Source organism: Vanacampus margaritifer, chromosome 8 (genome assembly GCF_051991255.1).
Source record: "Vanacampus margaritifer isolate UIUO_Vmar chromosome 8, RoL_Vmar_1.0, whole genome shotgun sequence".
NCBI classification, from domain to species: domain Eukaryota; kingdom Metazoa; phylum Chordata; class Actinopteri; order Syngnathiformes; family Syngnathidae; genus Vanacampus; species Vanacampus margaritifer.
This window is the reverse complement of record NC_135439.1, coordinates 19,564,768-19,591,987: the sequence shown is the minus strand read 5'-3', so window position 1 is coordinate 19,591,987 and position 27,220 is coordinate 19,564,768. Positions and strand designations below refer to the sequence as shown.

Genomic DNA, 27,220 nt, shown 5'->3' with positions numbered 1-27,220 from the left:
TGTAACGTCAGTCATGATTATGATAGCTGTCTAAAACTTGTTTCTAGTAAAGAAAACTGCCCACTTTTACCAACTGTATCTGCTCATGCAGGGGCTTGTCTTTCCATGACAGCCCATCTGGCTCCTTCTCCTTACTGAGCTTCTGTTACCTGAAGTGTACCTGTGGTGGTCAGGAGGCAAAATATATATAGTTTATCAAGAAAAACTGCATCCAAATGTGTTTTTTGTTATACAGGTTTTATTAATGCAAGTTTATAATAGCTCACGGAATTTATTTGTCGAGACGCCATGACAGCTAATGAGCGCAGCCATACTTGACTGCAAGAAGCGGAGCCGTGACGTAGCAGCATGGAAAGTTGTTTTGGCCAAACCGTCTTCCCAATTCAATTTTTTGGCCACATTCTGACAAATCTGTCAATCTCTCAATTTTCCAGAATTAACACTGATGAAAGCTCCATCAACCCGTCACTAACAACGCCCGTTTTGCTGACTCTGTGTCAGATAAGGCCGGTGCTGCAGCCCATAATAACTAGTTAGCCGCCGCATGCAAAGGTGGAAGCCTGTGTGTGAGTGAGTCAGGTTATATCGTTTTCGTTAGATGAATAAATAAATACATACATAAATAACCGAGTCTGGATGACAGATTTACATCCATAGGCGAGTTATCTGACATATTATTCAATAGCAACAGGTGGGTGCAAGGGACGTCACATCCGTCCTAACAGAAACCTCAGTGGAAGATGGCCACAGTATGGCCTGCTCTCACCTGTGTTCTGCAATAAACTAAATATTAACTAAAAAATATTCCAAAATACTGCTTTCGACAGCATATTTTTTAGATGTTCAAATAATAATTTGCGTGCAGGAGTATATAAATACAGTTTTAAATCTATATCAGATTTTCAAAAAACAAACAACAAAAACACAAAATTTATCTTATTCATGTTTGCTCTCTGGTTTGGCAAGAGAGCAGAGAGTGAAAAAAATGGTGGAGAAAAATAAAGGGATTACAAAAAGAAAAATGACAAAGGAGAGGACTCATACAGTGCAGCGAATGAACAGGCCCGAGGCGTCAAACCCACTGAGCCAGTGTCTCACCTTACTTCAGGACTCTTGGAGAGGAAGTAAATGATGAGAGGGGGCATAATATTGTACTGGCCCGATGGGAGCGTGGAGGCCTGCGGTGGCCCAGATTGCTGCAGAAATCTGACCTCAGCACGGCGGGAGTGAGACTCAGTGAATTACCATGTCAGCTGCCCGATGCCCCGTCATGCCAGACCCCACGCATACACATAATAAACACACTCCATCACCTCGCTCGGCCCACTCACACTGCCCAAAGATAGCATATTAATTATAGATGTATGTTAAATTACTTTCATTACCTCCACTGCTCAGTGGTTGGGACAGTGACAGCGATGATGGATGGACAAGGATTTGCTATGCCTCCCCCAAGTAGGAAACGTTCTCAATTACTTTCCCAAAACCTTTTGTTCTTTATTGTGTGTCTCATGTTAACTGTAGCAACACTCACACCATTTGATGAGCAAAAGATCAGCATGTACAAAATTGGTACTATTCGTGGAAGTTAGTCACAAAAACTGCACTCACACACTGTCATGCAAGACTTCAACATTAATAGGTGTGCTTTTTCTTTGGCTTGTGTCCTTTTTCAACGCAAAACCTTAACGCCTATGTGGTTAGTTACTAGCATTCCGAAGATATATGGCTCATTGATGGATAAGTTTGTCCGATGATGCCCATTTTCTGAATGATCATCTGGTGCAACCAAAAAGAAGAAGAAGAAAAAACGATTTGGGACTTTGATTTTGAAATACATTTAAAGTCAGAAGTTTGTATCATCCACAAGATAGTCAAGAACCAATGGGAGCAGCTAATCTGGTTTGTACTGTCTAACAACTATGTAAAATGTTTACCCTTTTAGCAACTGGTGGTCATACTTGGACATCATGTGGTATGACCTGATCTTCCCCCTACAAATCTTTCATTATAATTTCACTTGTGTGGCTAGCTAGCTTGTTTTGCTTAGATGGCTAATTGTTAGCCTCATAACTTTGATTTAAATTAACAATATGTCTTGCAAACAACCATTATCTGGTGTGACCATATATATTTCCTAAATTGTAGAGAACAGTGTGTGTAGTTTTTTATTTTTTTACATATTTGCCCAATAACGCTGATTTTGAACCCCCAAAATGAAAAACACCCACATAATGCTTGTATCACACATGTAGGCCTATAACATAGAGTAATGATCGTGCACTCTAAAAACAGTTGGGTCAAAAATAACCCAATTATGAGTCAAAAAATGGACAGATCCTCTACTTGGGTCAATTTGACCCAGCTTTGGGTCAAAAATTGGGTGACCCAATTTTCTGGGGTAATTTATACAAAAAAATTAAATAAGTTAATTTTGTATAAATAAACTGAGGAAGTTTGATCAGATCCTCTTCTTGTGTCGATTTGACCCAACTTTGGGTCCAAAATTGGGTCATTTTGTGTAGAACAACCCATAAAGTTTGGTCAGATCCTCTTTATGGGTCAATTTGGCCGAACTTTTTGGGTTGATTTGTACCATACCCCAAAAAAAAGGGATATTTTATACAACAACCCATAAAGTTGGGAGATCCTCTAATTGGGTTAATTTGACCCAACTTTGGGTTCAAAATTTGGGTCATTTTGTATAAAACAACCCATAGAATTGAGTCAATTTGACCCATAAAATGATTGGTCCATTTTTGATCCATAATTGCGTTAGATTTGTACTTGAAAGTTTACATATTATGTAAACTGATGGGTGCACTGTATGGCAATAGTCATAAAATACTGTGGCAATTGTTTTTGATATTCTCAGAGGTTGAAGTTGACATGTGTAGAGACGTACAACATGTACATTTTGGTGACGATTCATAGATTTTTTTGTGTGTCATTAAGCGACGTTAAGCTTTTGTACATTTACAGTTGTGCTCATTAGTTGACATACCACAAGCACTGTACTTTGGAGTGCGTCCAAAGTGAATTGTCAATTCCTGATGGAAAAAAAAAAGATTGGTCAATTGGGCAAAAATATATTTTGATGAAACCAATGTGACAATACACATACACGCTTCGAGTATTTTTGTGTGTTATCACTCGGTGTGCTCCACAAGCAAACAAAAACATCAAATCTTGACTTCAGCCCCAAAGGCCATGTGTCACCGTGTGCCTGTAAGTTTGATCTCATCCCATCGAGGGGAAGCATTACATCGGCCGGTGCGTCTCGTGCTTGCTCAACACTCGAGGCCTATCTAATCTCTGTTGCTCTCCGAATCCCATTCAATTTCTTCTCCTGATAGATGCCAGTGCACTTTGAGCCCTGCGGGAGCACATTCCTTCTCTCGCTGCTTGTCTCAGACTAGCCGCTCGTGTAAGACCGCTCCAGATTCATCAGGTCAGCCAGCAATTGTAAACAAGCCAGATTTGATTCTTGGAGATGCAAAGGTCAGGAGAAAGGCAGATGATCAACATCTCGATGTGGTCTCACATCTCGCAACACTGTTTGGCTTCAACAGGCTTGAGGCTTATTTTAAAGGGGAAGTCAATTCAAAAAATGATTTGCCGCCACGAGCTTAAACACAGCATTCTGATTAATATTCCCTTGAGAGGTGTCATGTAACAAAGTAAAAATATTTTGTTACCTTACTTAAGTAGAAATTCTGGGTATCTCGTAGTGGCGTAACTCCTTACATTTTTACACAAATACTGTACTTGTCCTGTGTAGACTTTATGCCCACTGTACATAATAGTAGTGGATAACGCTGTACTTTAGTGGGCCGCTAATATGCTGATGTGTGTGAGGCTCAACACAGCTTGGTGCACCAGCCCAAAACATCCAGGCCTTGCTTCATTAGCTGCTCATGCCCTTAAGCTGCTGACATTTTCAAACTTGTTCCCAAGCCTCATAATTATGAAAAATTGGGCAAAGTCACTTGCACTGCAAAACTGCCGTTGATTTGAAGGCATTTTCATATACTTTACCCTTTGAAGATATGAACGTGGCTTCGTCTAGCGCAATTATATAATGATGAATGATAAGGAAAAAAAACAAGGTCCGATATTTTTAGATGTTTCTTCAAGAAAATCGCTTACATGAACAAACCGTTTCAGAGGCAATCATTTGATACAGTATTTGAAACACTCAATGTCTGTAAAGACTCATTTTAATGTTGCCGCTTTGCAACATGCATTTAGTCAAATCCTTTTGGACGTACTGAAGGAATAATTCAGTCTGGTTGTGAACAGAAACAAAAACGACAGTTACAACGTAGTGATTGAATGGCTTGATAATACAGAAGAATGCATTTGGCCAAAGAAAAGTCATCTACAACAAACATAATCGCAAATGACATGACTACACAATACGCCACATCTCCTGCCAGGTTTAGGTAACCTCAGACAATTGTTGATCATTCATTGTGAGCCGCTCACACTTTTGTGCCACCAAAGCAGGACTAACACTATAAGACAGTTGTTCATGAATTAGTAAATATTTCAAATACTCGTCACTTTCTTGTCAAGTAAATGGAACTCAACCTGTAATAAATACATAGACATTTCTTATTAAAGGGTATGTCAACCTTAAACATTTCTTGACAATAATATGTTATACGTGAACTCACGAGTCAAAACATCACATTCTGATTAATACCACATTTGTGGAATATGAGTTATGTCCCAAAATCCAGCCGTTTTTATCCATCTCAGGGGACTTCCCCTTTAATGTACAGTATACGAAATTATGATCCAGTGTTGTTAAAAGCATTAAAACTAATAATCCAACATTCATTCATCAAAAAGACACGCTTCTAACAAAATAGCTTACTTAGCAAATACCGGCTAAGTTGTGCCAGTTGTTAGGAAGATTCTACACCAAAGGTTTTACATGTGTGTTGCTCAGGACCGTTAAAAACACATCATCAAGAGTGTGTGTGTTTTTTGGATTAGACTTGTGTGTTGTACCGATCACAACGTCCAGCAGTTACATTATATGACGAAGCACAGTACTTTTTAGCAGTATAAAGGAGGGCCACACATACAGTAGGTGAAAGGTAAAAACAAAAAAAGTTTGACCTATGAGCTGTTTCAAGTTATTCAACCGAAGCAGTGCATTGGTCCACAGACATTTTTTTTTCTAGGCTTACTGAGCATAGCACTGTAATAATGAGGTACAGCATTACATTTAAACAGAAAGTCGCAATTTACATCCCTGCTGTCTTTTACCTGTATTGGTACTTTAAAAAAACAAAACATTATTATTATGACTCTATTGGCGTTCATTGAAAATTCATTTTAAAAAAAATCAGGGAATGTAAACATAATAATGACAACATTATGGCTGCCTACCAATTGCACAAACAGTGCAGTGGTATCGGCAAACTTGTGTTACAAGTGTAAACATTTGACTTCAATGATGCTTCACAGAAGCACAAGCATGGCCAGGTACCTGCAGCTAATTAAAACAAGAGGTAAGATTCATAACATTTTCACTTGTCTGACTCAATGGCCAAATGGCTCAGTAGTTGTGACGCGCACATCCTCGTGTGCATCAGAGAGATGCAGACCAGAGAAATAAAAATGAATTGGAATTAATTGTATCCTTCAACACATCGTTGGCTCACTCCCATCTTTGCTCTCTTTTGTGCCAAAACTGCGATTGAGTGTATTTAGCATCTCAGCCTGGTCCTGCCCTACTACTTGTATGTTATTCGGGTTTGGTTGTGTACCCCTCTCTTTTTCCAGCATGTGATAGTTGTAAATGTTCATGATGAAAAGGAAAATCCCACCAGTGACAATCACGGCACCACACAGGAAGAAGAGGTACTTGTAGTCACCAAATTTATCCACCAGCGACCCTGTAAGGAGATAAGAAGGTGAGTTTTGAAATCATCATAACACACATTTTGAACAAACACACAAGCAGCACAACGCTAGATCTACCTGTATGAATTGATCAAAGTATGTGGCTGTACATATGCGTGTGTGTTTTTGAGAGAAAGAGAGAGAGAGACAGACAGAGAGAGAGACAGACAGGGGCCACATAGGAAAAAACCCGTGGCAAACCCTGTCTGAGAAGGCAATTTTGTCAGCTGCCAGCAAAACGAATCAGAAAAGAGGCCCTAACAGCCACTCAGATCAAGGCCAAGTCTACAGGAAAAAGGACAAATGTGCTTTGGATTAGATTGAAGCCTCCAGATGTCCACAACTCCCTCACCTTCACACACGGCTCGATCGGCAGGTGTTTATCGTACTCACTTTCAGTGTGGATGGTGGTCGATCACACTTTCCATGTCACCACATTGCAATCTTTCACTATCTCTAATAAATTATCGGTCGAAGACTTTTATCATTTAACTCATTTGCTCCCAAAAACATATAAATATCTTCCATTTTAAATATTACCATGCTTCCAGAGACGGATTTCTACATTTATGTTTTTTATGCTACAGCATACAGAAGGCTTTGATTCGGCCTCTGAACTGAAGAGAACGCATGAGGCAATGGTAGTGATTACAAAAACAGCCAGCAGGTGCAACAGAGTATAAGAAATCAACCAGGGCCATGATGCCATGAGCTGTTTCCCCCACCGTTTTAAACAGATTTGTGAAAAATGATGAAACTTATCTATATTCTAATGCTAATTGCTGCAAAACGGAAACAGATACAAATATACTTTTTTCCCTGATGAAAGGGAGCGAAGGGGGTTGCTTCAGTGAAAATGGCTGGGAGTGAATGAGTTAATTACAAAGTATATTGTGCGAGGGCATGTTTATGCTGCAAAAACTGTATACCTCTCAACCACAAACCTGTACAAAACCAGAAAAAAAAAAAGAATATATATTAGGGGTGTCCTAAAAATAAATTTAAACTTTTATTTTACAAAGATGCATTTTGTACATTATATTTTTCTATAAATAGAATAGTCATTATACAGTGTACAACGGGATTGGGGTAAGCTTCTTTTCAGTGCCATAAGTAGAAAAAAATATATAAAATTAAAAATAAGGAATTAGGTATTGCACAGGCCAGTAAATGGATTTAAAAGGGGAGTATCTTTCCAGGATAATAAATATGGGAATATACAGATACAGATATTGCACGAGGTAGAAAAGATTGACTATGTACAAGATATTGCACAGGCCAGTAAATACATTTGAAAGTATTTAACAAGTAACTCTACATTTGGAGCACCTTCAACCACCCGAAGGGAGGTTGTGCCATGTGATTGATAACTGTCATATGGTGGATGTACGCAAATGACCACCCTCATTAAAACGGGCTTTGTTTGGCAAAGCATTAATGGGGTCCATCTGGCATAGTCACCTTTTGTAATATACTCCAGTTTAAATATGGCATAGGTACACTGACTTACAAGAGACTGAATGGAGCATCATTAAACAGCTAAAGTTAATTAAACAGAATTACCTCACTTATACCTAATTGGATTGACCCAAAGATTTGGGGGAACTGTAACAAGAAGAATAGTTAGGGTAGCTGTAATGATTGTGCCCTCTGGAGGAGAAAAAAAGATCTGCAGCGAGGCACTTATTTACCCTTTTAAATGAACAGAACAGGGTCGCACCAGACAAACCCGGGGCCTGTAAATTTCCACCTCATTAAAACTCGCGTTGCCAGCAGAGTAGGTTTGTCAGCGGGCTGGCGTGTGCAGCTGATTAAGTTATGCAGCGTCAGTGCTTCTTCAAAGCCTTTTGTTTTGAATACCTCGCACAGAAATCTCTCATCAGTGGAGCCGACACCAACCAGTGCACTATGAGGGCATCAATTCATTATTAAGAGCTGTCAAAGGGAACAAAATGGCCTTATTTACATCAGTGACGTTGCAGTAACAACTCCTGGGTTACCATGCAAATATCCCCAATGGGTTGCGAGCAGGACAGTTGAAATTATGCATTTGTTTACTAATGGAACAAATAGTTGGCAGCTGAACTGTCCCAAATAAGAAGTCCATTGTATTGTTTGATTTACAAACCTAATTCCCAAAAAGTTGGGACACTATACAACTTGTGAATAAAAACTGAATGCAATTTTGTGGAAGTGCCAAATTTCAATATTTTGTTCAGGATAGAATATAGAGAACAGGCCAAAAGTTTAAACTGAGAAATGTATCATTTTAAGGGAAAACTATGTTGATTTTAAATTCCATGGTGTCAACAAATCTCAAAAAAGTTGGGACAAGGCCATTTTCATCATTGTGAGGCATCCCCTCTTCTTACAACAATCTGCAAATGTCTGGGGATCGAGGAGACAAATTTCTCAAGTTTAGAAATAGGAATGCTGTCCCATTCTTGTCTATCTGTTCAACTGTCTTGGGTTTTCTTTGTCGCACCTTCCCCTTTATGATGCGCCAAATGTGCTCTATAAGTGAAAGAAGTGGACTGCAGGCTGGCCATTTCAATACCCTGATCCTTTTCCTACGCAGCCATGATGTTGTAATTGATGCTGCATGTGGTTTGGCATTATCGTGTTGAGAAATGCAAGATCTTCTCTGAAAGTGATGATGCCTGGATGGGAGCATATGTTGTTCTCCAATCTGAATATACGTTTCTGCGTTGACGATGCCTTTCCAGATGTGGAAGCTGCCCATGCCACACGCACTCATGCGACCCTATACCATCACAGATGCAGGCTTATAAATTGAGTGCTGATAACAACTTGGGTTGTCCTTGTCCTCTTTAGTCAGTATGATAAAGCGCCCCAGTTTTCCACAAAGAATTTCTAATCGTGTTTCGTCTGACCACAAAACAGGTTTCCACTTTGCAACACACATTTAAAATAACTCCTGGCCCAGAGAAACGCCTGTGCTTCTTGGTCTGCTTTAGAAATGGCTTCTTCTTTGGACTGTCGAGTTTCATCTGGCAACGGCGGCTGGCACGGTGGATTGTGTTCACCCACAATGTTTTCTGGAAGTATTGCTGAGCCCTTTCTGTGATTTCTGTGGTAAGCATTCCTGTTTGTGGTGCAGTGCCGATTAAGGGCCCGAAGATCTTGGGCATCCAGTAGGATTTGTCGGCCTTGACCCTTACACAACAGAGATTGTTCCAGATTCTCTGAGTCTTTAGGTGATGTTATGCACTGTAGATGATGATTACTTCAACCTTTTTGCAATTTTTCGCTGGTAAACACCTTTCTGATATTTCTCCACTATCTTTCTGCGCAACATTGGAAGAATTGGTGATTTTCTACCCATCTTCGCTTCTGAGAGACACTGCCACTCCGAGAAGCTCTTGTTATACTCCAATCAAGTTGCCAATGGACCTCATTAGTGGTAACTGCTCTTCCAGCTGTTTTTTTTATTTTTATAAGTGCAACTGACTTTTCCAGCCTCTTGTTGCTACCTGTCCCAACTTTTTGAGATTTGTTGGCACCATGAAATTTACAATCACATATTTTTCCCTTAAAATTATATACATTTTCTCAGTTTAAACTTTTGACCTGTCATCTATGTTCTATTCTGAACAAAATATTGAAATTTGTCACTTCTACATAATTGCACTCAGTTTTTATTTACAATTTGTATAGTGTCCCAACTTTATGGGAATTGGGTTTGTAGTTTAAATTTGTAATTATGTCATTTAAATTTGTAATTATGTGTTTTTTCTCCAGAAAAAAAAGAAAAGAAAAATATTATGTCGAGGAGACATGTTATATATACATTCTGTAAGTCGGCCACTCAAGTTATTTCTTAACAGGATTGGAAAATATAGATTTTTTTTCCCATTCAACTTAGCTACTAAGAGAGGGGCGGCTTGTTAGCATAAACTCGCTAAGAGTCGCTATAACATACATATATCAGTCACTGCCAAGTTAATTTCCCTTGAATAACATAAATCCGAGCATAATACGGCCCAGCTCGTGGCAAATGCTGGAACAGGCGTCAAATTCCACACTGTCAGTGTGATTAATGTGTGTGTGTTTTAACATCCTTAATTAGCGATCGAACATGATGATGTTGGTGACAAGAGTTTGTGGTGGCAATTTAAACAAACTGGGCTCAAACTATCCAATTTGCAGTCGGAAAGACGAGTCAAGTCAGCTGCCATGATACCATGCGCTGCCACGAACAACTTCAAAATAAAAGCTTACCAAGGCACTGGTGTCTGTGGATTTCTGTATTTGGGAAGATTTTATTTTTATTCTTAAGTTGGCCTCATAATCAATGCACATGCAAGCTATTTTATTTTTTATTTATTTATTTTAAATCAAGGTATTACATAAATTTGTAACATCTGACATTAAATTGTAAATTGTTAGAATGAGTTACTTTTTCTTTTCTTTTTCACATATAGGTATTGTTAAACGTCTATAAAATGTTCATTATATGTGTAATGTTTATGAATCTATGTATACAGTACTGCGGGACAATTTTAGATTTTTTTAAATTTAAAATTACAGTATTCCACAGCACGTATGTTTTGAGAGATCACAGAGAGTGATACAACTAATAATAAAATTACAATTAGTTTTCTTTCTTTTTTTTTACTACAACTAATTGATCATTGTTCATCTATTTATGTTTTTGACGTATTCACCACATGACAGAAAGTATTTAATGGTACTTTTGTATTCAGCAGTTGCCATTCATATAGCACAATGAATAAGTCATGCCTTCTAAGGAGGAGATCAGCTTCGTGGTCAACTTAACAGACCCAGATTTCATACCAAGTATCGTATATTTGTCAGTAGAATGAGATGAGGTCATCATTGTTTTAGTACAGTTTAATACTGTATATGTTTTGTGATTTTTTTCTCTCTCTAATGGTTTGTCATGAGATTTAGAAGTGTAAAATGCAGTATGTGCCTTGATTCAATAAAGGTTGGGAAACACTGCAGGTTTATAAAACTGAGCCGTCTGAGGTTCTCAGGTCATCCAATTCCATGTTTGTTTGTTTGTTTGTTTGGGTTGTCGCATCACTCTCAAAGCACACATGAAACTGTGCCATCATGTGAGAGATATAAACAGTATTGTGTAACTTGAACCATGTAATTTATGTCAATCTTAACAGCAAGAGCCATGCGTATGTGCTTTGTTTTTTCTACACACCCGTATACAGAGGTGGCAACTCCAGGTCCAGAAAGTAAAAACCCTGCCACCGTTTGGCTTTAGCCCCATTTGTCAGCTAGCTAGCTCCCTAGCTAGCTAGCACAAGGGGCTAAAGCCAAACTTAGAGGTGGCAACTCCAGGTCCAAAAAGTAAAAACCCTGCCACCATTTGGCTTTAGCCCCAGTTGTTAGCTAGCCAAACGGTGGCAGGGTATTAACTTTCTGGACCTAGATTTGCCACCTCTGCCCGTTTACAAACACATACACCTGGCAATGTCAATAATTCTATCATGACTGTAAGCAGTATATCGTTACCTGCAATTGGTGGTCCCAGCAGCATGGGGACGCACTCAATGATGGTGACCAGTCCAACAGCACTCGGGAAGCGTTGATTTCCCATCAGATCCATCAGGCACTCAAAGATGAGGGCAAAAACCATGCCAAAGCCCACACCAAAAAATACAGCATAGACCACTAAGAAGGTGTAGTTTTGGATCAGTGGGCATAGTAAATGGCAGGTGCCGTTGAACACCATGGCAAAGCTGAAGAAGTACTGGACTCTCGGTCGGATCCACTTGCTGTTGGCAATCAGGCCGGTGCCAGGGCGAACAAACATGTCCACAAAACCCATAATGGAGAGCAGATACGCTGCTGAGTATTCGTCAACGCCGTGACTAACGGCGTAAGCTGAAAGGAACACAATGGGTGCGTAGGCACCAAAAATGAACATTATGTTCCCAACGAGGTAAATAAGAAAACCTCGATCTTTGAAAAAAGACCAATCTAAGATTTTCTTGACACGACTGCCAACGCTTTGCTTCAATTGCTTCACGTCACCATTATTTGTCTTCTCCTCCAAATGTTTCTGTGGTGCAGGAATTGAAGATTTACATGAAGCAATAGGTCTCATCAAGGCCCCAGCAACACAACAGTTGAGCATCAGAGCCCCAAGGATGAGAAGACTTCCTCTCCAGCCAAACTTGTCCAGTAGATATTGATTAAAAGGGGCCAAGAAGCACAAAAAAACGGGACTTCCTGCCATTGCTAGACCATTGGCTAAAGGACGCTTGGCCAGAAAATACTTGCTGATGATGGTAAGAGATGCATTCAGGTTGAAGGCGAGTCCACAGCCTGTGTGGAGACAAAGGGGGGAAATTCAACATTCTTCACCTGGAATCCAAAACATCATTCAAAACATTGTCATTGCTGCAACACCTAAGAAAGAATGTTTATAAATGTACTGGGTAAGTATGTAGAAACTACATTGATTCCGTAGGAAATTCAAGATTATTCTTAACCCCTTCAGACTCATAGATGGTTGCAGTGAACAATTGGACATGACATATTCGCGTGTCTAAGCCAATAAAACGCAAAATTTGGATGATGTCAACACTTCTGGTTCATGATTGGATCTTAACTAACCAATCACAATCGCAAGTTGATTTGCATGATCTTCATGTTAAAAATGTTACATATAAGCTTGGTAAATTTACAACACGTTACAGCCAAATTATCCTGGCGTCCACAATAACAACGAAAAACATTAGATACCCCACCACCCCCCACCCCCAAAAAAATTAATGTTGTTGTTAAGCGAGTAAAGAATTAAAATCAGCACACACAAAAAAATTGCCCAGCAGAAAAAAATGCGAGATTGAAGGGGCTTAAGAGAAAGTCAAAGTCAACTCAAAAATATTGTTTAAATAATATGTTATTTTGTCTAAACATGGCATTCTGATTAATATTGCATTTGTGGAGTATGAATTAAGCAGCAAAACTTCTCAGGGGACGGTCAATTTTGCCACTTGCTGTGGAGTGAAAATGACATCACAGTTGCTCAGGGCTCAGGTAACAACCAATTACGGCTCAGCTTCAGAGCTCTGAGCAACTGTGATGTCATTTTCAGTCTAACATATTATTGTAAACACAGTACACAGAGTTCCGCATATAGTTAAAAGTGCCCCATTGTGTTCGTGTATGAGTAGAGGACGCATGTGCCCACTGGTATTAAACGCGGGACCAATTGCTTACACAGTTGTCCTTGGCAGGCTAATGAGCCACTAAAGGTGGTGGGAAGCCCCATGTGACAATCTTGGTCTGAGGTTGATTAGCAGAACAGTGGGCCGCTATATGCCATGCTCTCCAGGACCTACGTGTAATTTTTTTGGGTGCTTATTTACCATTCTGGTCCTGCTCCACTTTGAGCACATAACTTCCCCCTTGGTAGCTGCAACGGGCACTCTGAAAACGCTCATAAACAAAAAGCTACCCAGTCAGAGGAAAATGATTAGGGAATGAGGTGAAACGATGTCAAGTATTTCAACAAACTTGAGAATGGCCATCATGAAAGTCCCTAATATGAATGAATATGAAAAAATAAATACAATTTAAAAAGGACCAGAATACTGCACCTGCAATGACGCCGATGAATAAGTAGAGGTAAATGATGGAGTTCCCAAAGGAAGCAGCTACCATGGAGGCCGCACACATCAGGCCCCCAAGTATGACTATTGGGCGGCTTCCATAGCGATTGACCAACGCACTGCTCACTGGTCCTGTGAAATTATGAGAAGACAAAATTCCACTCAATGTCAACATGATCAGCTTATTGATTAATGTAGCGCACTAGGTTAACAACAGAATATTTAACCATTAGAACAAATGGAATAGAAATTCGTCTTTGTTGTACAGTGCAGAATGATACAACAAAATGAGGTTGCTAGCTACTACAGGTTTGTTTCAAAAATAAAAAGAACACCCTCCAAATTTAGGAACTGTTTAAATTTGTGGAGAAATTGCATATGTCCTTCAAGATTCATTTCAGTGCAAAACCTCGCAATCAGTACAAAATTACTCTAAGGCTTAAAGGCTCAACTTCAAGATGTGAATTCCTATTGCCACTTGTATGAGAATATCACCATGCAGGTTTTGACGACTCCTGGAATAGATTCATTAATTTCCATTATGAATTCCTCTGTGAAAAAAAGTTTGTCAAATACAAACAAATTGGAGGCGGACCTGTGGATTTTAACTGCTAAATGTATGCGTTGTCAAACCAGAAAAACTGGAAAAATGCCATTTCCACAGTCACATTATAACTTCACCTATCATTTGACTCCCTGAGTCAGAGTTTTTCGGAAAAGGCTGTCAAGTTTCTCCCATGAGGGCGTTGATGAGAGACCGCAGTTTGCGGGACCTTCCGCTGATATATTTGCGCTGTCGCTTTCCGCCATTTGGTGACATTGTGAAGCCTTGCCAAGGACAATATGATGAAGCCCATTGCCTGAGCCTCAGATGAGGCAAATATTTCACCAGGTTGGCCTCTTTGAGTTGAGGTCGGGTGAGGCAGAGACCTTTTCATTGGCTCACCTTGAACAAAGCGCCATGAATTCATGAAAAAACAGCGGAGTGCACTTCAATTTTGACTTTAATTTTGCCATGTAATGAACTCCTATCAACACAAGGGGAGTATGAAAACAAAAAGTACTACTTTGCAAGTTTTTGCAGTTTGCCCATTTCACAACATCTTCTACATGCAAATGCATTGTTGTTTCAGTTGATTGTCAAAGAAAAATAGGGCCAAGAATAGTGAATGTGGATAGGTTCTGCGCTATACAATATTTAATTTGTATTATACTTATTTTTAAAACATATTTTCAGAGTTTCAGTAAAAAAAAAGCAGTAAAGAAAAAAAACAATGGATGGATGGATAAGAGAGTCTCATTATTTTAAAGCAAATGGATGCAGTCAGTCATGTGAAGTCACTTATTGTATCAATTTGCTATGTCCCGAGGAGTTCATTGTGGATAATTTTCACGTGACGAGTATGGCTAGTGGCCAGTTAAGGAAAGCAAAATAAATTATTTTACTCATTCACTTTATTTTTTTGCTTCAGATAGGATTTAATTTCCCTTTCAGGGCTAAAGGACTATTTTTACTTTTAGTGATTGACTCGTGCTTGTGGCAGTTTTGAGACACTAAGCAACAAATTGTTATGTTAAAAAATGAGAGGCATGAATTATGTGATGTGACTCATTACACTGTGCCTTTGTCATAAAAGTTAAAACTTGTTACTTACTCAGCATGTTTAACCTAGTGCAGTATGACTCTTAGCACAATGATAAAATGATAGCAATAGTTTTACTATGGCAACGGTTTTGACCGTGAAATAGATTTCTAGCTCTATTGTGAATTTTTTTTGCCAATGAAGGTCACTGAGCATCCTCAAATGGATCGTGTTACTGTGACATTAGAGTGTCCACTGTAAAGTAAACATCTTTTGGTTGACACTGAACAGCTCAGTGTCAGTCATTTCAGTGGACGCTTCGCTTTAGCACTCTCTTGTTCAAAAGGATCACCAAAACAAACTGTATGAGATCATTAAAATCTGTTCAGCATAAATGATGTGTATGTATAAATAATGATATCGGTAGGGAAAACCACAAGCATCAGAAGAGTACAGTTGAACCACAGTGTGGATTATATAATGCAATGGTTTGGTCATTCCTCTGGGAAAGCAAAGTCTGACAGGGTCAACTCACCTCCAGCATACATGGCTGCTAACATGATAGATGAGATCCATGCTATATCACTAGAGCTGGCTTCCAAGTCTGACTGGATATCCTTGAAGAAAATGGAGAGAGCTTTGGGCGTAGCGTAGGCAAAGCCGATGGAAATATGAGCCCCAATCACGACCATCCAACCCCAGCCACCGTCTGGCGGTTTGAAGCCCTGCTCATTGGTTGGTGCAGGGGACATGTTCCTAATGAGAGTGGGAAAGCGCATGTTGTTCATTTCTAAATGTATGACAACTATTATTGTTTACAGTTTGTAGACTGTTGTAGAACTTTGGCATACTAACAAGACAGCTACCTGTTACTACTGTGCTGATGCCAAACAGTTCACAAGTTGATAAATGTGTGGTACTAGGACTACTAGAGAGTAGAGACGCAAAAATACAAGTTAACATCTAGTGTTTCACTCGTACGGGCTGTGCAGACTCGTTGACTGACTCAGTTGATCTATCGACTTCACTACTTTGAAATGATGTTTAGAGCGTCACGCATCGACTAGTCGCAGAGGTGGGCAATCTCGGTCCTCGAGGGCCGGAGTCCTGCAGGTTTTGGAAGTTTCTCGCTTCCAACACAAGCTGATTCCAATCAACAGGATCGTTATCAGGTTTATGCAGAGCTTCCTGATGAGCTGATCATATATCAGCTGTGTTGGAGAAGGGCAACATGCAAAACCTGCAGGACTTCGGCCCTCGATGCCCACCTCTGGACTAGTGACTGATTACTACTGGTAGTTACTGTATGTGTATTTTGCTGCTATAATGGACCCAAGACGAGGACATGGCTAAGTTATGCAAACATTACCTGGCTGATGTTCCAGCAGCAATATCGCTAAGGAGAGGATTATATTATATTTATATTATATTATATATTATATTATATTTTTTATTTCCGTAGGATCATGGTCTTCGGGTCTACATGTTCAGTACATGAGCGAGATAAAGTTTTGCAAACGTTTTCTCCTCCTGTGACTTTTTTTTTATAACTTATTGTAGAACTGAAAAAAGACATCAGCGACTAGTCGACGTTGAATATCATCTTAGGTGACTTTTCATATGCCATATATAAATGGCTCTTATGTTCCACACCATTTACGTGTGAACATAACCCACTTTGTGTACAGAAGTATCTTTGACATAATTAGTCAGCATGTGACAGTGAAGTGACCAATCAATGGGAACTGTTACGTATCGTATTAATAGCATGCAGGGGAACGATCTTGTCAGACTGAGCCTAGTTTAAACCGTACCAATTGTATAATGTATTAGTACTGTCTGTAGCTTTTTAAAAGTGTTTCCCAAAGCCGAATTGATAATCAATGATTATCGCATCATCTCAGGAGAGTAAATATTTAACACTTAGTCTTATCGTAGTGGTAGAAAGCAAGGTAAAGAGAAATTTGCACTTTTAGACTGTTTTAGACAGCATTTTCGAGTAAAGAAAAAAAGACGTCGGTTCGTGAGAAGCTTACCTTATGTTAAGAGCCTTCACGACAGCCAAACCGAGTTAGCCAAACTTTCTTTATGCGGTTCTGCTCTGCTGGTCACGTGTCGCCCGGCGTGTAGTAGGCAGGCTTCGAGCTACCACGTGCTCCGCCTTTTTTTTTCAACCTCGGTGGATGACTACAGAACTGACTACTGTACACTGTAGTGTACACACACACGACGTAAACACATGTTAAGAGACGTGAGGTGCTTTTGCAGTCCAGAGTACAAAATTAATAGACTTCTCTTCACTTTTAATTGTTTTATTTTCAAGTTATGTGCAACGCGAATTTCACAGTTGAGCTCAACCACCACTATAAACCATAACCCCAAGAGACAAACCAGCAAAGTGGAGTGGAGAAAAGAAAAGTAAGAGGAATATAGTAAAGTAGCACCCGAATGCACACACACAGGTGATGAGATGAGCTTTGTATTGCAGCCCAGAGCCATGAACTCCAACATACAATAGCATTCTTAGCTTGTTGTACTGTATAACTCATGACTGGTGTTTAAAATGTAGTTTATTGACCTGTGACGCTTATATTTGGTGAGACTGTACTGTACTACAGTGTGGGGGAGATCAATTCAAACGTCTTACTCGTGCAGGCAATCTCAGAGCAGGATTAATCTACCATAACTAAATAGCAAATAACATAAACAGGGAAAAGCCACTGAAGACAACAAAAAACATCTACTTTTCAAGTTATAAAAGAAACTGAAGTTTAAAAACTGTGCAAGTACGGCAAACCTATAGTACAGTATATTACACATAACAAAAACAATTAAAAATACAGTACTGTTTCAGTAGAAATCCTGAGAGTTCCCCATTGCTCGCTTACCAACTGTAAATTGCATGAATGAAGCTTTAACATCAACTCTGAACTGAGCCGCAAAAGTCAGCGCCTCTGGTATTAATTACATGGTGTTGTCCAATTTATATATGAATGCTTATTTGCATGTAATTTTATTTAGGATGATTGTAATAATGTAAGCTTGAAGCTCTTTCAGAATATGGGCCACACTTGTGTAGTAGTGCAAAGATGACACAGAAACCAGCATGACAAAATTGACAGTAATGTACTGAACATGTCACACGGGCTGAGAAACGCCACTTAATTATCACTTCTGTAAAAGATTGTCAAAAAACAAAGACAAACTAAAGCAGCACCAACTGTCAGTCCACTGGTGGTGGCATGTAAAAGACAAGTTCATGGCCTTTTTCAGAATGAGTCTGCATTTCAGGTCTGTTGAAGTGAGAGCGATTCAGTGCAATGCTGAGTTAAGACTTTTCAGATATTGTTCATCAGGAGGGAACCCTTTGAGTCTGACGCCTTTCCTTGTGGCCACAGGCACGTCGGCATCTCGAGTGATCTGCACTAAATTACACGTCACTTCAAGCCTGCACCCATACTCCAGTGGACGTAATGTGATTTCAATACCAGACAAGCACACAAAAATAATCAACGCACTTTCAATTAAGTCATATAAAGACATGTAGCCTAATCACAGTTCCAAGAATTATTGCTACAACAAAACTCTTTCCAACATCCAGATCAGTTATTACAAGACCTCAAATGCATGTTAGCATTTTTGGGGAAGGCTGTTTTAACCTTTTAAAACTGGTTTGAATGACACTCCAGATTAACCCATACAGAGCTCAATGCTGTTGCTTCAATAACACAAAATGTCCAGAAATGTCCTTCTAGTTCTCCTCCTATTGGAATAGCTCTGAAGTCTCTGAGGTAAGTCTGGTAGTTGGTCTGAACTCCCCACTTAGTGTTGACACAAAGTTCACTCTTGTCATTTCTCCAATGTGGAGAGGGAATATTTCAACATTACACATCACAAGTTGTCTTCATGTGTGACATAAAATGGACACCAACTGAAAATGGGCGGGAGGCGCGAGCCCCCCGTGCAACTGGAATCAAACAACAAAACGTGAAAATTGCTCAGAAGTCACACAGTGCAATGTTTGACACACTGACGCTTGTGGAGGATAGAGCAGGGGGGACACAAATATCATACAAGTTTCAAAAACTACTACAAATCACAACTACACTTCAAAATAAGTCATCTATAAAAGGAGCGTCAGAGATTTGACTTGGAGGGAGGTGAGGGGGACGCACACAAACCTCAGAGCCAGCAAACTAATAATGAGCAATGCTATTCATATTACCCGTATGAATATATAGTTTATATATATATGTATATATATATACATATATACATATATATATATATATATATATATATACATATATATATACATATATATATATACATATATATATACATATATATATATACATATATATATACATATATATATATATACATATATATATATATATATATATATATATATATATATATATATATATATATATATATATATATATATATATATATATATATACATATATGTATATATAGATTTTTTACTTAATGCGGAGATGTAGCATTCATATCTCCAGAGTGCACACCATGTATTCATGCTTTTGTAGAACCTAACTTATGTTTCGAAAACAAGTAACAGCATGGCTCAACAATTAGCAAAACAAGTTGAATAATTGCACTTATGATTCATTGTACGGTTTCCTAGAGCAAGCATCAGTGTGGGTAGTGGGTGGGGGGGAAAAAATACTGCAATCTTTTAAAAGCACCCCGGTCTTGATCTTGTCAAACCAAAAAGTTCAACGGCTTTAAGACGTATCAAAAATTGTCTTTGTGGTGCAAACCCGAGGTAACACCAGGCACAAGGCAGGCAGGACCACACCACTCCTTCTGCCTCACAGATTCGGTTCATACAACAAGCCAAGCTGCATCAGAGGACCCTCTGGAGACACTGTGGATAGAGTTTGGCCACCACGCATTCAAAATGGCGACCCAAATCCCAGAGGCGGTCGGGCGTCTCGTAGACTTTGGTCCATGCGTCAGCCTCGTCGTCATACTGGTAAAGGGAGTTCTTGCGGCTGGTGCGAAACACGTGCTCTTCCACCATGACCTGCGTGGCCCGTACAAACAGGTGCAGTTTGCCTTGCAGCAACATGGCCTTGATGTACGGGCTTGTGGCTTGGTCAAAGGGCAGATCCTTCTTACGGCTCCAGCTGTTCCTTTCTATGTCGTAGACTTCCACGGTGAATGTGCGCTGGTGATTCTTGCAGATGCCGGCGATGTAGTAAATGCAGTTCTTATAGAGGGCGGCCAGACCTTGGCTCCGAGGGACGCTCATCGGGGAAAGATGACTCCAGTAGTCCTTGCGAGGGTCAAAGCAGAAGAAATATTCACCTGTGGACAAGCAAAGGCAATTTTGAGTCTTTAGTTGTTTTGGTGGTCCCCGATTGTTAACCCACATTTGTTCAGTCCCACCTTATGACAACGTGTAATTTGTAAGATGTTTCATGTTCTGTTCATGTCTTATCATTAGCAAAAAAATATCTACAGTATACTTATTCTTTAACGCTTCAAATTCTTGTTTGCACTTCAAAAAATGAAATGTTATCGTCAGTACCACCTAGTGTTCTTTTGTTGTTCATATTATAATCACTCTACAGCCATAAGCGAGATATTCAAATTCTGAAATTAAAATGTAATTATTCTGTAGGGTCAGCAGAGGGGATCTGTACTTCATAAATTCAAATTTGCATTATTCATCTGCTCCATAAGAGTGCAGTAAGCCACTAAACACGTCTTTCAGAAACTAAGATTACATGAAATTGCTACCTTTGTCCAGAAAAAATGAGAAAGTAGAAAACGTACCCCAAAAAAAAAAGATATTTCAAGCCAATACTCATTTGCAGTAAAAGAGCCACTTTGGTGAAATGCTACTAAGCATGTTTATTAAAACAACTTTTCAAATGGTCAACACTTTGAGGGTTTTTCTTTTAATTTTAAATATAAAGAATAGACAGCTTTGTTTAAAAATGAAAAAAATTGCAGGGCGCTTCCCGGGTCATCACTATGTGTTGAAGTAAATTAAAAACTAAGCAAGTAACTAACGTCCTTTTTTTTTTTTTACTGCAAATAATAAAAATAAAAAAATTAAATAAAAAGTGCAGAGTTCCCAGTGTCAGCATCATCTTTTATAAAGTGGACATTTAAATAAATACATAAATAAAAAGCTCCCTGTATCTGACTGAGTGACAAATGCATGCGAAATTGCGACGGTAGTGAATTTAGGGTTTTCGTCAGGGTTCGCAGACAGTGAAAAATTGTCTGAACATGTTCAAAATTTCTTTGCAACAAGTAAAAACTCAACTTCTTACAAACCCTAATGAAAACCCGAAATTCGCTATGCTCGCAAGCATTCACCGCTCAGTGAGATGCCAGATTTTTTGCCCTTCAGATTTGTAAAAAGACAGATGCAAATATTTGTAAAAATGCCAAATATTGGCGCCGATAATCGGTCTATCCCTGACATTTGACAAGCTGAATAAGGAAGTTACTAATCAGACAAAATCTCCACCCTTACAGTTTCCTAACATTTGCATTGATACAGCTATAAAGGTTAAGAAAAACAGAAGTAGTAGTAGTAGTAGTGAGGTGGCCAGCACAGAGTCGAAGGCTAATGGTTTTGATTTGCTTCCCTTACATTAGCTGTTTGTGACTCTTCTTTACAGCAATGTTATATAAATAAAATGTACTTAATAATTTCTAATACCCATAATCCATTAAGAAATGCATGACAATTGTCAGAATGTAATTACTTTGAAACTTTTTTTTATGTATTAAACTTCACTTGCATATCAATTCTAGAAAAAAATGTAGCAATAAGAAGTGTAAAGTTACATTTTCCCCACCCTCTCTTACATCGGAAGTGTGTTATTTAAAAGCAAGTCCAGGCAAGAGCAAATGTAAAATGTGACCAATGCTGCATTTTGAGTGTTGTGTACACAAAAAGGCCTTCCACTAAAACGGATTAACATACCTTGGAGGACATAAATTCGATCTCTGTACTCCACAGCGCTATGGAACTCCATGGCCATTGGCATTGGACTCACAGCCGACCAGCAGTTGTCCCTGGCATCATAGCACTCCACAGACTTTAATGCATTTCGACCATCGCCTTCATACACTCTGCCACCCAATGCATAGAGCTTCCCACAGCAGTGTACCAGCCGACAGCCGATTCTGGCTCGCAAAAGAGGTGCATGTGGTAGCCATCGATTTCCCGCATGTTCGTACTGCCAGAAGTCGCTTTCTGCACGATGGTCTATGGACACCTCACTGTTGCTTGGTCGGTAGCCCCCCGCGATGTAGATGTCATTTTCTGAGGACACCAGGATACCAACCTCTCGGAGATCGTTGGGTGGTTTGCACAGCTTGAACACTCTCCCTGTGGCTGTGTCTAGGCAAGGTACCGTCTGCTTCTTCCCTGAGTGTTTGTGAGCGGCATCGAAGCAGATGACCATCTCGGAAGCGGTCATTCCCAGGCGCTGGGGGCAACCATTGGTGCCAGTGAGGCGGGCTTTGGCCTCGACGGGGTCTTTAGACAGGGACAGGGCGCAAGCAAAGGGTGCAGGTATGCGACTGATGAAGGTATCATCCAGCAAAGGCAGACGAATGCACTGGGAAAACACCTCCGCCAGATGGGCCTCGCGGCCACTCAGATCGTGCTCCAGCCAGCGGATTATGCTCTCATAGACATGCTCTTCTTTCTCCACATTGAGGTCATCATTGTTCAAAATGCTGACCAGCTGCTCCTCGGTCATCTGGAGAAACTCTTGCTCTCTTGATACACACAGGAACTACCACAAACAAACAAAAAGAACACATTTCAAAGCAGTTAACACTTGTCAGTTTCTAAATTTGTGATGGCGGACATGGTGGAACGGGATGGTGCAGGAACAACAAAAGAGATTACCTTTAAGTTTTATTACAAGTGTATAAAATAAAATGACACCATAGTCATGTTAAAAAATTAACATAGATACAGACGATGAGCAAACATTTTTCAAGCTACGACAAAAATGCATACAGTGAGAGCCAAATGCAGCATTGGCATAGGGAATAAATAGCAGCACTACATCTATAATTCAGAGGCCAATCAGCGAGGTTAAACTGACCTTTTTGCGGATGTAGTCTTGTGAACGTTCCTTCAGCTCCTGGTGCCCGTAGGCATCTGCAAACATGAAAACCCCTATACAGTTCTGGGGGTCCAGCCTGCTGATCATAAACTGGGCACACTGGTCCTGCAGGGCAGGTATCTGGAAAATGCTGGCGGCGGTGAACAGGGCCTGGACATTGGACTCGGAGAGCGTGACCCTGGACGTGTAGGCATAGTCTAAGACAAGGTGCATAGATTCCGATTCCACCCCAACAATTCGGACTTCCCGTTGGCTGCTCTCTGTAAGGCCACTCGTGAACATGGACCTAGTAAGCATGCGATGGGCAAGAGAGAAAAATCATCAATTTTCATATGCAAAGAGAACACCTAAATTCAAGCGCAACCTCGACTTTTATTGCTGCATGCGTTACACTGGTCTGCATCAAAAGAAAATTAAGATTGTGGATACAAAGTAGCCGACATTTTAGCACAGTTTCGGACATAGAATTGAAACAGGATGATTTTTGCAAGACTTTGGAATCCTATGTTGATCTGCAACAGCAAATACCTGATTGCTATTTTGATTAAATAAAGCTGAAAAAAATGTTCAGGTTAGTGGCCGCATTTTTAACCAAGAATGCTTGACCACTACTAATATGTCTTAAACTAGCAACTTAAGCTAGGATGCATTTAACAGATTGTACACTGAGGCTACAACCCATAGATGATAAATTTACCTTTAGCTGGTCCTCAAAAGCTCCTGATAAATGTTCAACTGTTTCAAATCCACTGGCTGAGGAGAGAAGCAATTAAAAATATATATCCTTGCCGCAAAGTGAGGTGAAATCGCCTCTTAGAGCGGTCTAACAGAAAAAAGGATGTTATATGAAACCTTTGGAGGTTCAGGTATTGTTTTTGGAACCTAGCTTAAGTTAGTAGTGTGCCGTGTTCCATTTAAGTTGCAGGGCTGAGCCAGTGCGCTACCTAGTAGCCTACTTGGTTGTTAATTTTTTTATGCAGACCAGTGTTATCGATTACCTTACCTAAAATAGGGGCTAATTGCGGCAAGAACATTCCGGTGACATGAGAAGGTCTTGCCATGGTCCACTTCTACGACAATGTCTGTGAGCTGAGCTTCATCATACAAAGCTTTGAGCTGCTGAAGGATATTGCAGGCATGTATGGCATCTACCCCATTGTAGTTGGTGCTTGGAGGTGTCCCATTCTGAACTTGTAACAGCTTCCCCACCTCTAAACACAGAAGAAGAAACGTGAAAGATCAGCAGAACATCTTGTTGGAAATAAAATTTTAAATGATTCAATAGGTCAAATATGAACTTCCAAAGCCAAGGATTGACAAAAGTTTATTTCAACTCACAAGATCGGGACCCAAACATCCTCATCATGTAAATCCTAGTTATAAACCTCGGTTTTAAACGATGGAAATATTAACATAAAGAGTACAGCAACACATATAGTCAACTAAAACCCTCACAGGCATACATTCTTTATGAAAAACAACAAATGACTAAGAGTCAGTTGTGAAACTCTTCTTCGTGTGTCTGCCTGTCTGTGATATAGAGCCATCTGGTGGCCAACGTACGCACACCAGAGAAAATGTCATGTTGGGCTAGTATAAATCAATGATTTCTTCAAATGACGAAAAACAAAGTTTTATTTTGTATACATATCTTTATATGTATACATATGGTTGTCTTGGAGAACATTTTGCATTACTATTGCAATGCAATTACATATTTGTCATTCACTCTTAGTTTGTCCAAACATACTTGTAGATTTCATAGCCAAAAGTAATAACTCCTGCACCCCCCTACATGACATGACAATGTCGTCTGTTCAATTTTCGAGGGCATCCTTCTCTATAGCGAGTTTTTTGATAGGTGACTTGTCCAAATATGACAGTGATTCATTTTCTGTGTGCACTCACATACTAACATTAAAATTAAATATATCAATATCATAGAAAATCAACACCAATCAAGTCAGCATGCCTCGAATCAAACCAAGTCACGAGTTGTTAACTCCTAATTTATGTGTCGTGAAGTCACAAGTGATCAACTAAGTCTTATGATAGTGGCATTTTTAAACAAACAAATGTACATTATTTCCTCAGGGATTGGGAAGAATTACTTTGAAATTAACATGATGGAAGAGACTACACTCAACTTTAATCCATTATAGAGATTAACGTGTGTAACATATTTACTAATGCTCATTATCAAACTTCTGGGTCATGTAAGCCCAACCAATTAAGTATTAACTTAAATACAGTCCTTCCACCCATTTTCTATTGTGTAGTTTTGATCATATCCTAAATTTGAAAAGTGAAAAATATTGCATATTTTATTGTTAGATTAAAAACAAAACAGATAAAATGTAACTTTGTTTTTTGTTTGCCAATTGAAAATGGGGGGAAAGGAAAGGATACATGGATCAACTTTGGAAGTCCCATAAAACAAATCACTTAGAACACTAACACATTCAAGTAAGCAATGTTAGAGTCTGCCTTATTGATTAAAACAGTGACTGCAGAATTACAGGAACTTTAATATATATATATCCTGAAAAACAATCTCCGCGTGTTTTGTAAAAGTAACCTTGATCTATGTAGGTTCTTATAGAAAACACATTTTTAAATTCATAAGGAAAAAAATATTTTTGTATATATGTTTTTTTGTGAAACGTTTCCAGATTGAAGACCACTAATTCGATGTATCAGCCAATAAACTATGGTTGGAGAGTTTTCCCTGCGGTTAGTCCCTCTGTAAACAAATTTGTTTCTTGTCACACGTGTAAAGGCACGTTGTCAAAATCCAAAGGGAAACCACTCTTATGATCTTTATGGAGGGGAATAAAACTTTCACAACAAACACCTCGTGTTGAGCAACGCTAGCTACTTGACAGGACAAAGAAAGAGTTGAAATGAGGGGATTGCAAAACACACCGCCGCAGACCGTAGCTAGCTCGCTAACTGAATTCACCGATGCCCTCAGCCGGTAGGAAGGAGGCTACCTAGGCTCAACTACAACTTTTCACATTGCCAACACACGTCACGTTGCAGGTGGTCTCAACCGCAAAGCTGTTGATTAAAAGGCATGCAAACGTTACCTGCTAAACTTTTAGCAGACGGCTACTCACGAAGCTAATGTTTAGCAAGCCATCCCCTTAAGCACTACAAGATCAAATTCGGTGATAAAAAAAAACTTAAGGGGCTTTTAGCCCTAACCTAACTTTGTCTTCTACATAACAACATACGAAATGGTGTATCTGTCATTAGTAGTGATAAACCACACGACGGCCTAAACTTGCAAACCTTTGTCTGTGGTCACGAACAAGTGTTTACACAATCAGCTGTAGGTAGCAAGCTAACCGGCCGAAAGTTAGCCTCTGCTAACGTTAGCCGCAAAGCCAAGCTAGCGACAGCCAAACACTTTTGAGCAGTCATTTAGAGCTCGGCTTCCTTCAACAAGCACACAACATGTCACGTATAGCTACAATGTCAATGACAATGTGGCATACAAACATAAAACCACACAATCCATCACTTCAACCGTGTTATTTACGTCTAGTTAGTACACAAAACGATGAAGATTTTTGCTAACCTGCACTGGCAGCCATTCTCTCCAGTCTGTCTCAGGGCAGACCGAAAAAACGTCAGAGTGCAGAGTGGAGCCACGGAAACAAGAAGGAGCCAATCAGAGGACGAAGCACCAATCTAACAGCCAATCATAATCTTTCTATCTAAAATAGGGCAAAAAAGTTTATTGGCTTAATGAGAACATGATATACATTCGCCGGTGACAGTAAATTATTTATTATAAATCAAGAAGGTCAGTGCAACAGGGATTTAATTTGAAATTAATGAAACTAGTAACAAACAAAAGTCATTTCATTCACTGTATTGGAAATTATGTATAAAAAAAAAAACTTAAAAATGTACAGTCATTGTGCATTCACTAAATTGTATAAGATGCTAAAAA

At 39.4% G+C, this 27,220-nt stretch overlaps 2 protein-coding genes across 2 annotated transcripts; both read right to left on the bottom strand.

Annotated features, from left to right (window-relative positions):
• Nucleotides 1-4,105: 4,105 nt before the first annotated feature.
• LOC144056464 (monocarboxylate transporter 2-like) lies at nucleotides 4,106-17,280 on the bottom strand. The gene is made up of 5 exons (XM_077573310.1): nucleotides 17,161-17,280; nucleotides 15,660-15,880; nucleotides 13,530-13,673; nucleotides 11,434-12,249; nucleotides 4,106-5,912 (listed from the first exon to the last, which is right to left on the bottom strand). Exons 2-5 carry the CDS (start codon nucleotides 15,874-15,876, stop codon nucleotides 5,659-5,661), a joined length of 1,431 nt encoding a protein of 476 aa, XP_077429436.1. The 5' UTR covers nucleotides 15,877-15,880; nucleotides 17,161-17,280; the 3' UTR covers nucleotides 4,106-5,658.
• A 2,253-nt stretch (nucleotides 17,281-19,533) lies between these two features.
• On the bottom strand, nucleotides 19,534-26,925 carry kbtbd8 (kelch repeat and BTB (POZ) domain containing 8). The gene is made up of 5 exons (XM_077574478.1): nucleotides 26,843-26,925; nucleotides 24,263-24,470; nucleotides 23,239-23,545; nucleotides 22,101-22,920; nucleotides 19,534-20,461 (listed from the first exon to the last, which is right to left on the bottom strand). The coding sequence occupies exons 1-5, from the start codon at nucleotides 26,856-26,858 to the stop codon at nucleotides 19,998-20,000; spliced, it is 1,815 nt and encodes a 604-aa protein (XP_077430604.1). The 5' UTR covers nucleotides 26,859-26,925; the 3' UTR covers nucleotides 19,534-19,997.
• Nucleotides 26,926-27,220: the final 295 nt, after the last annotated feature.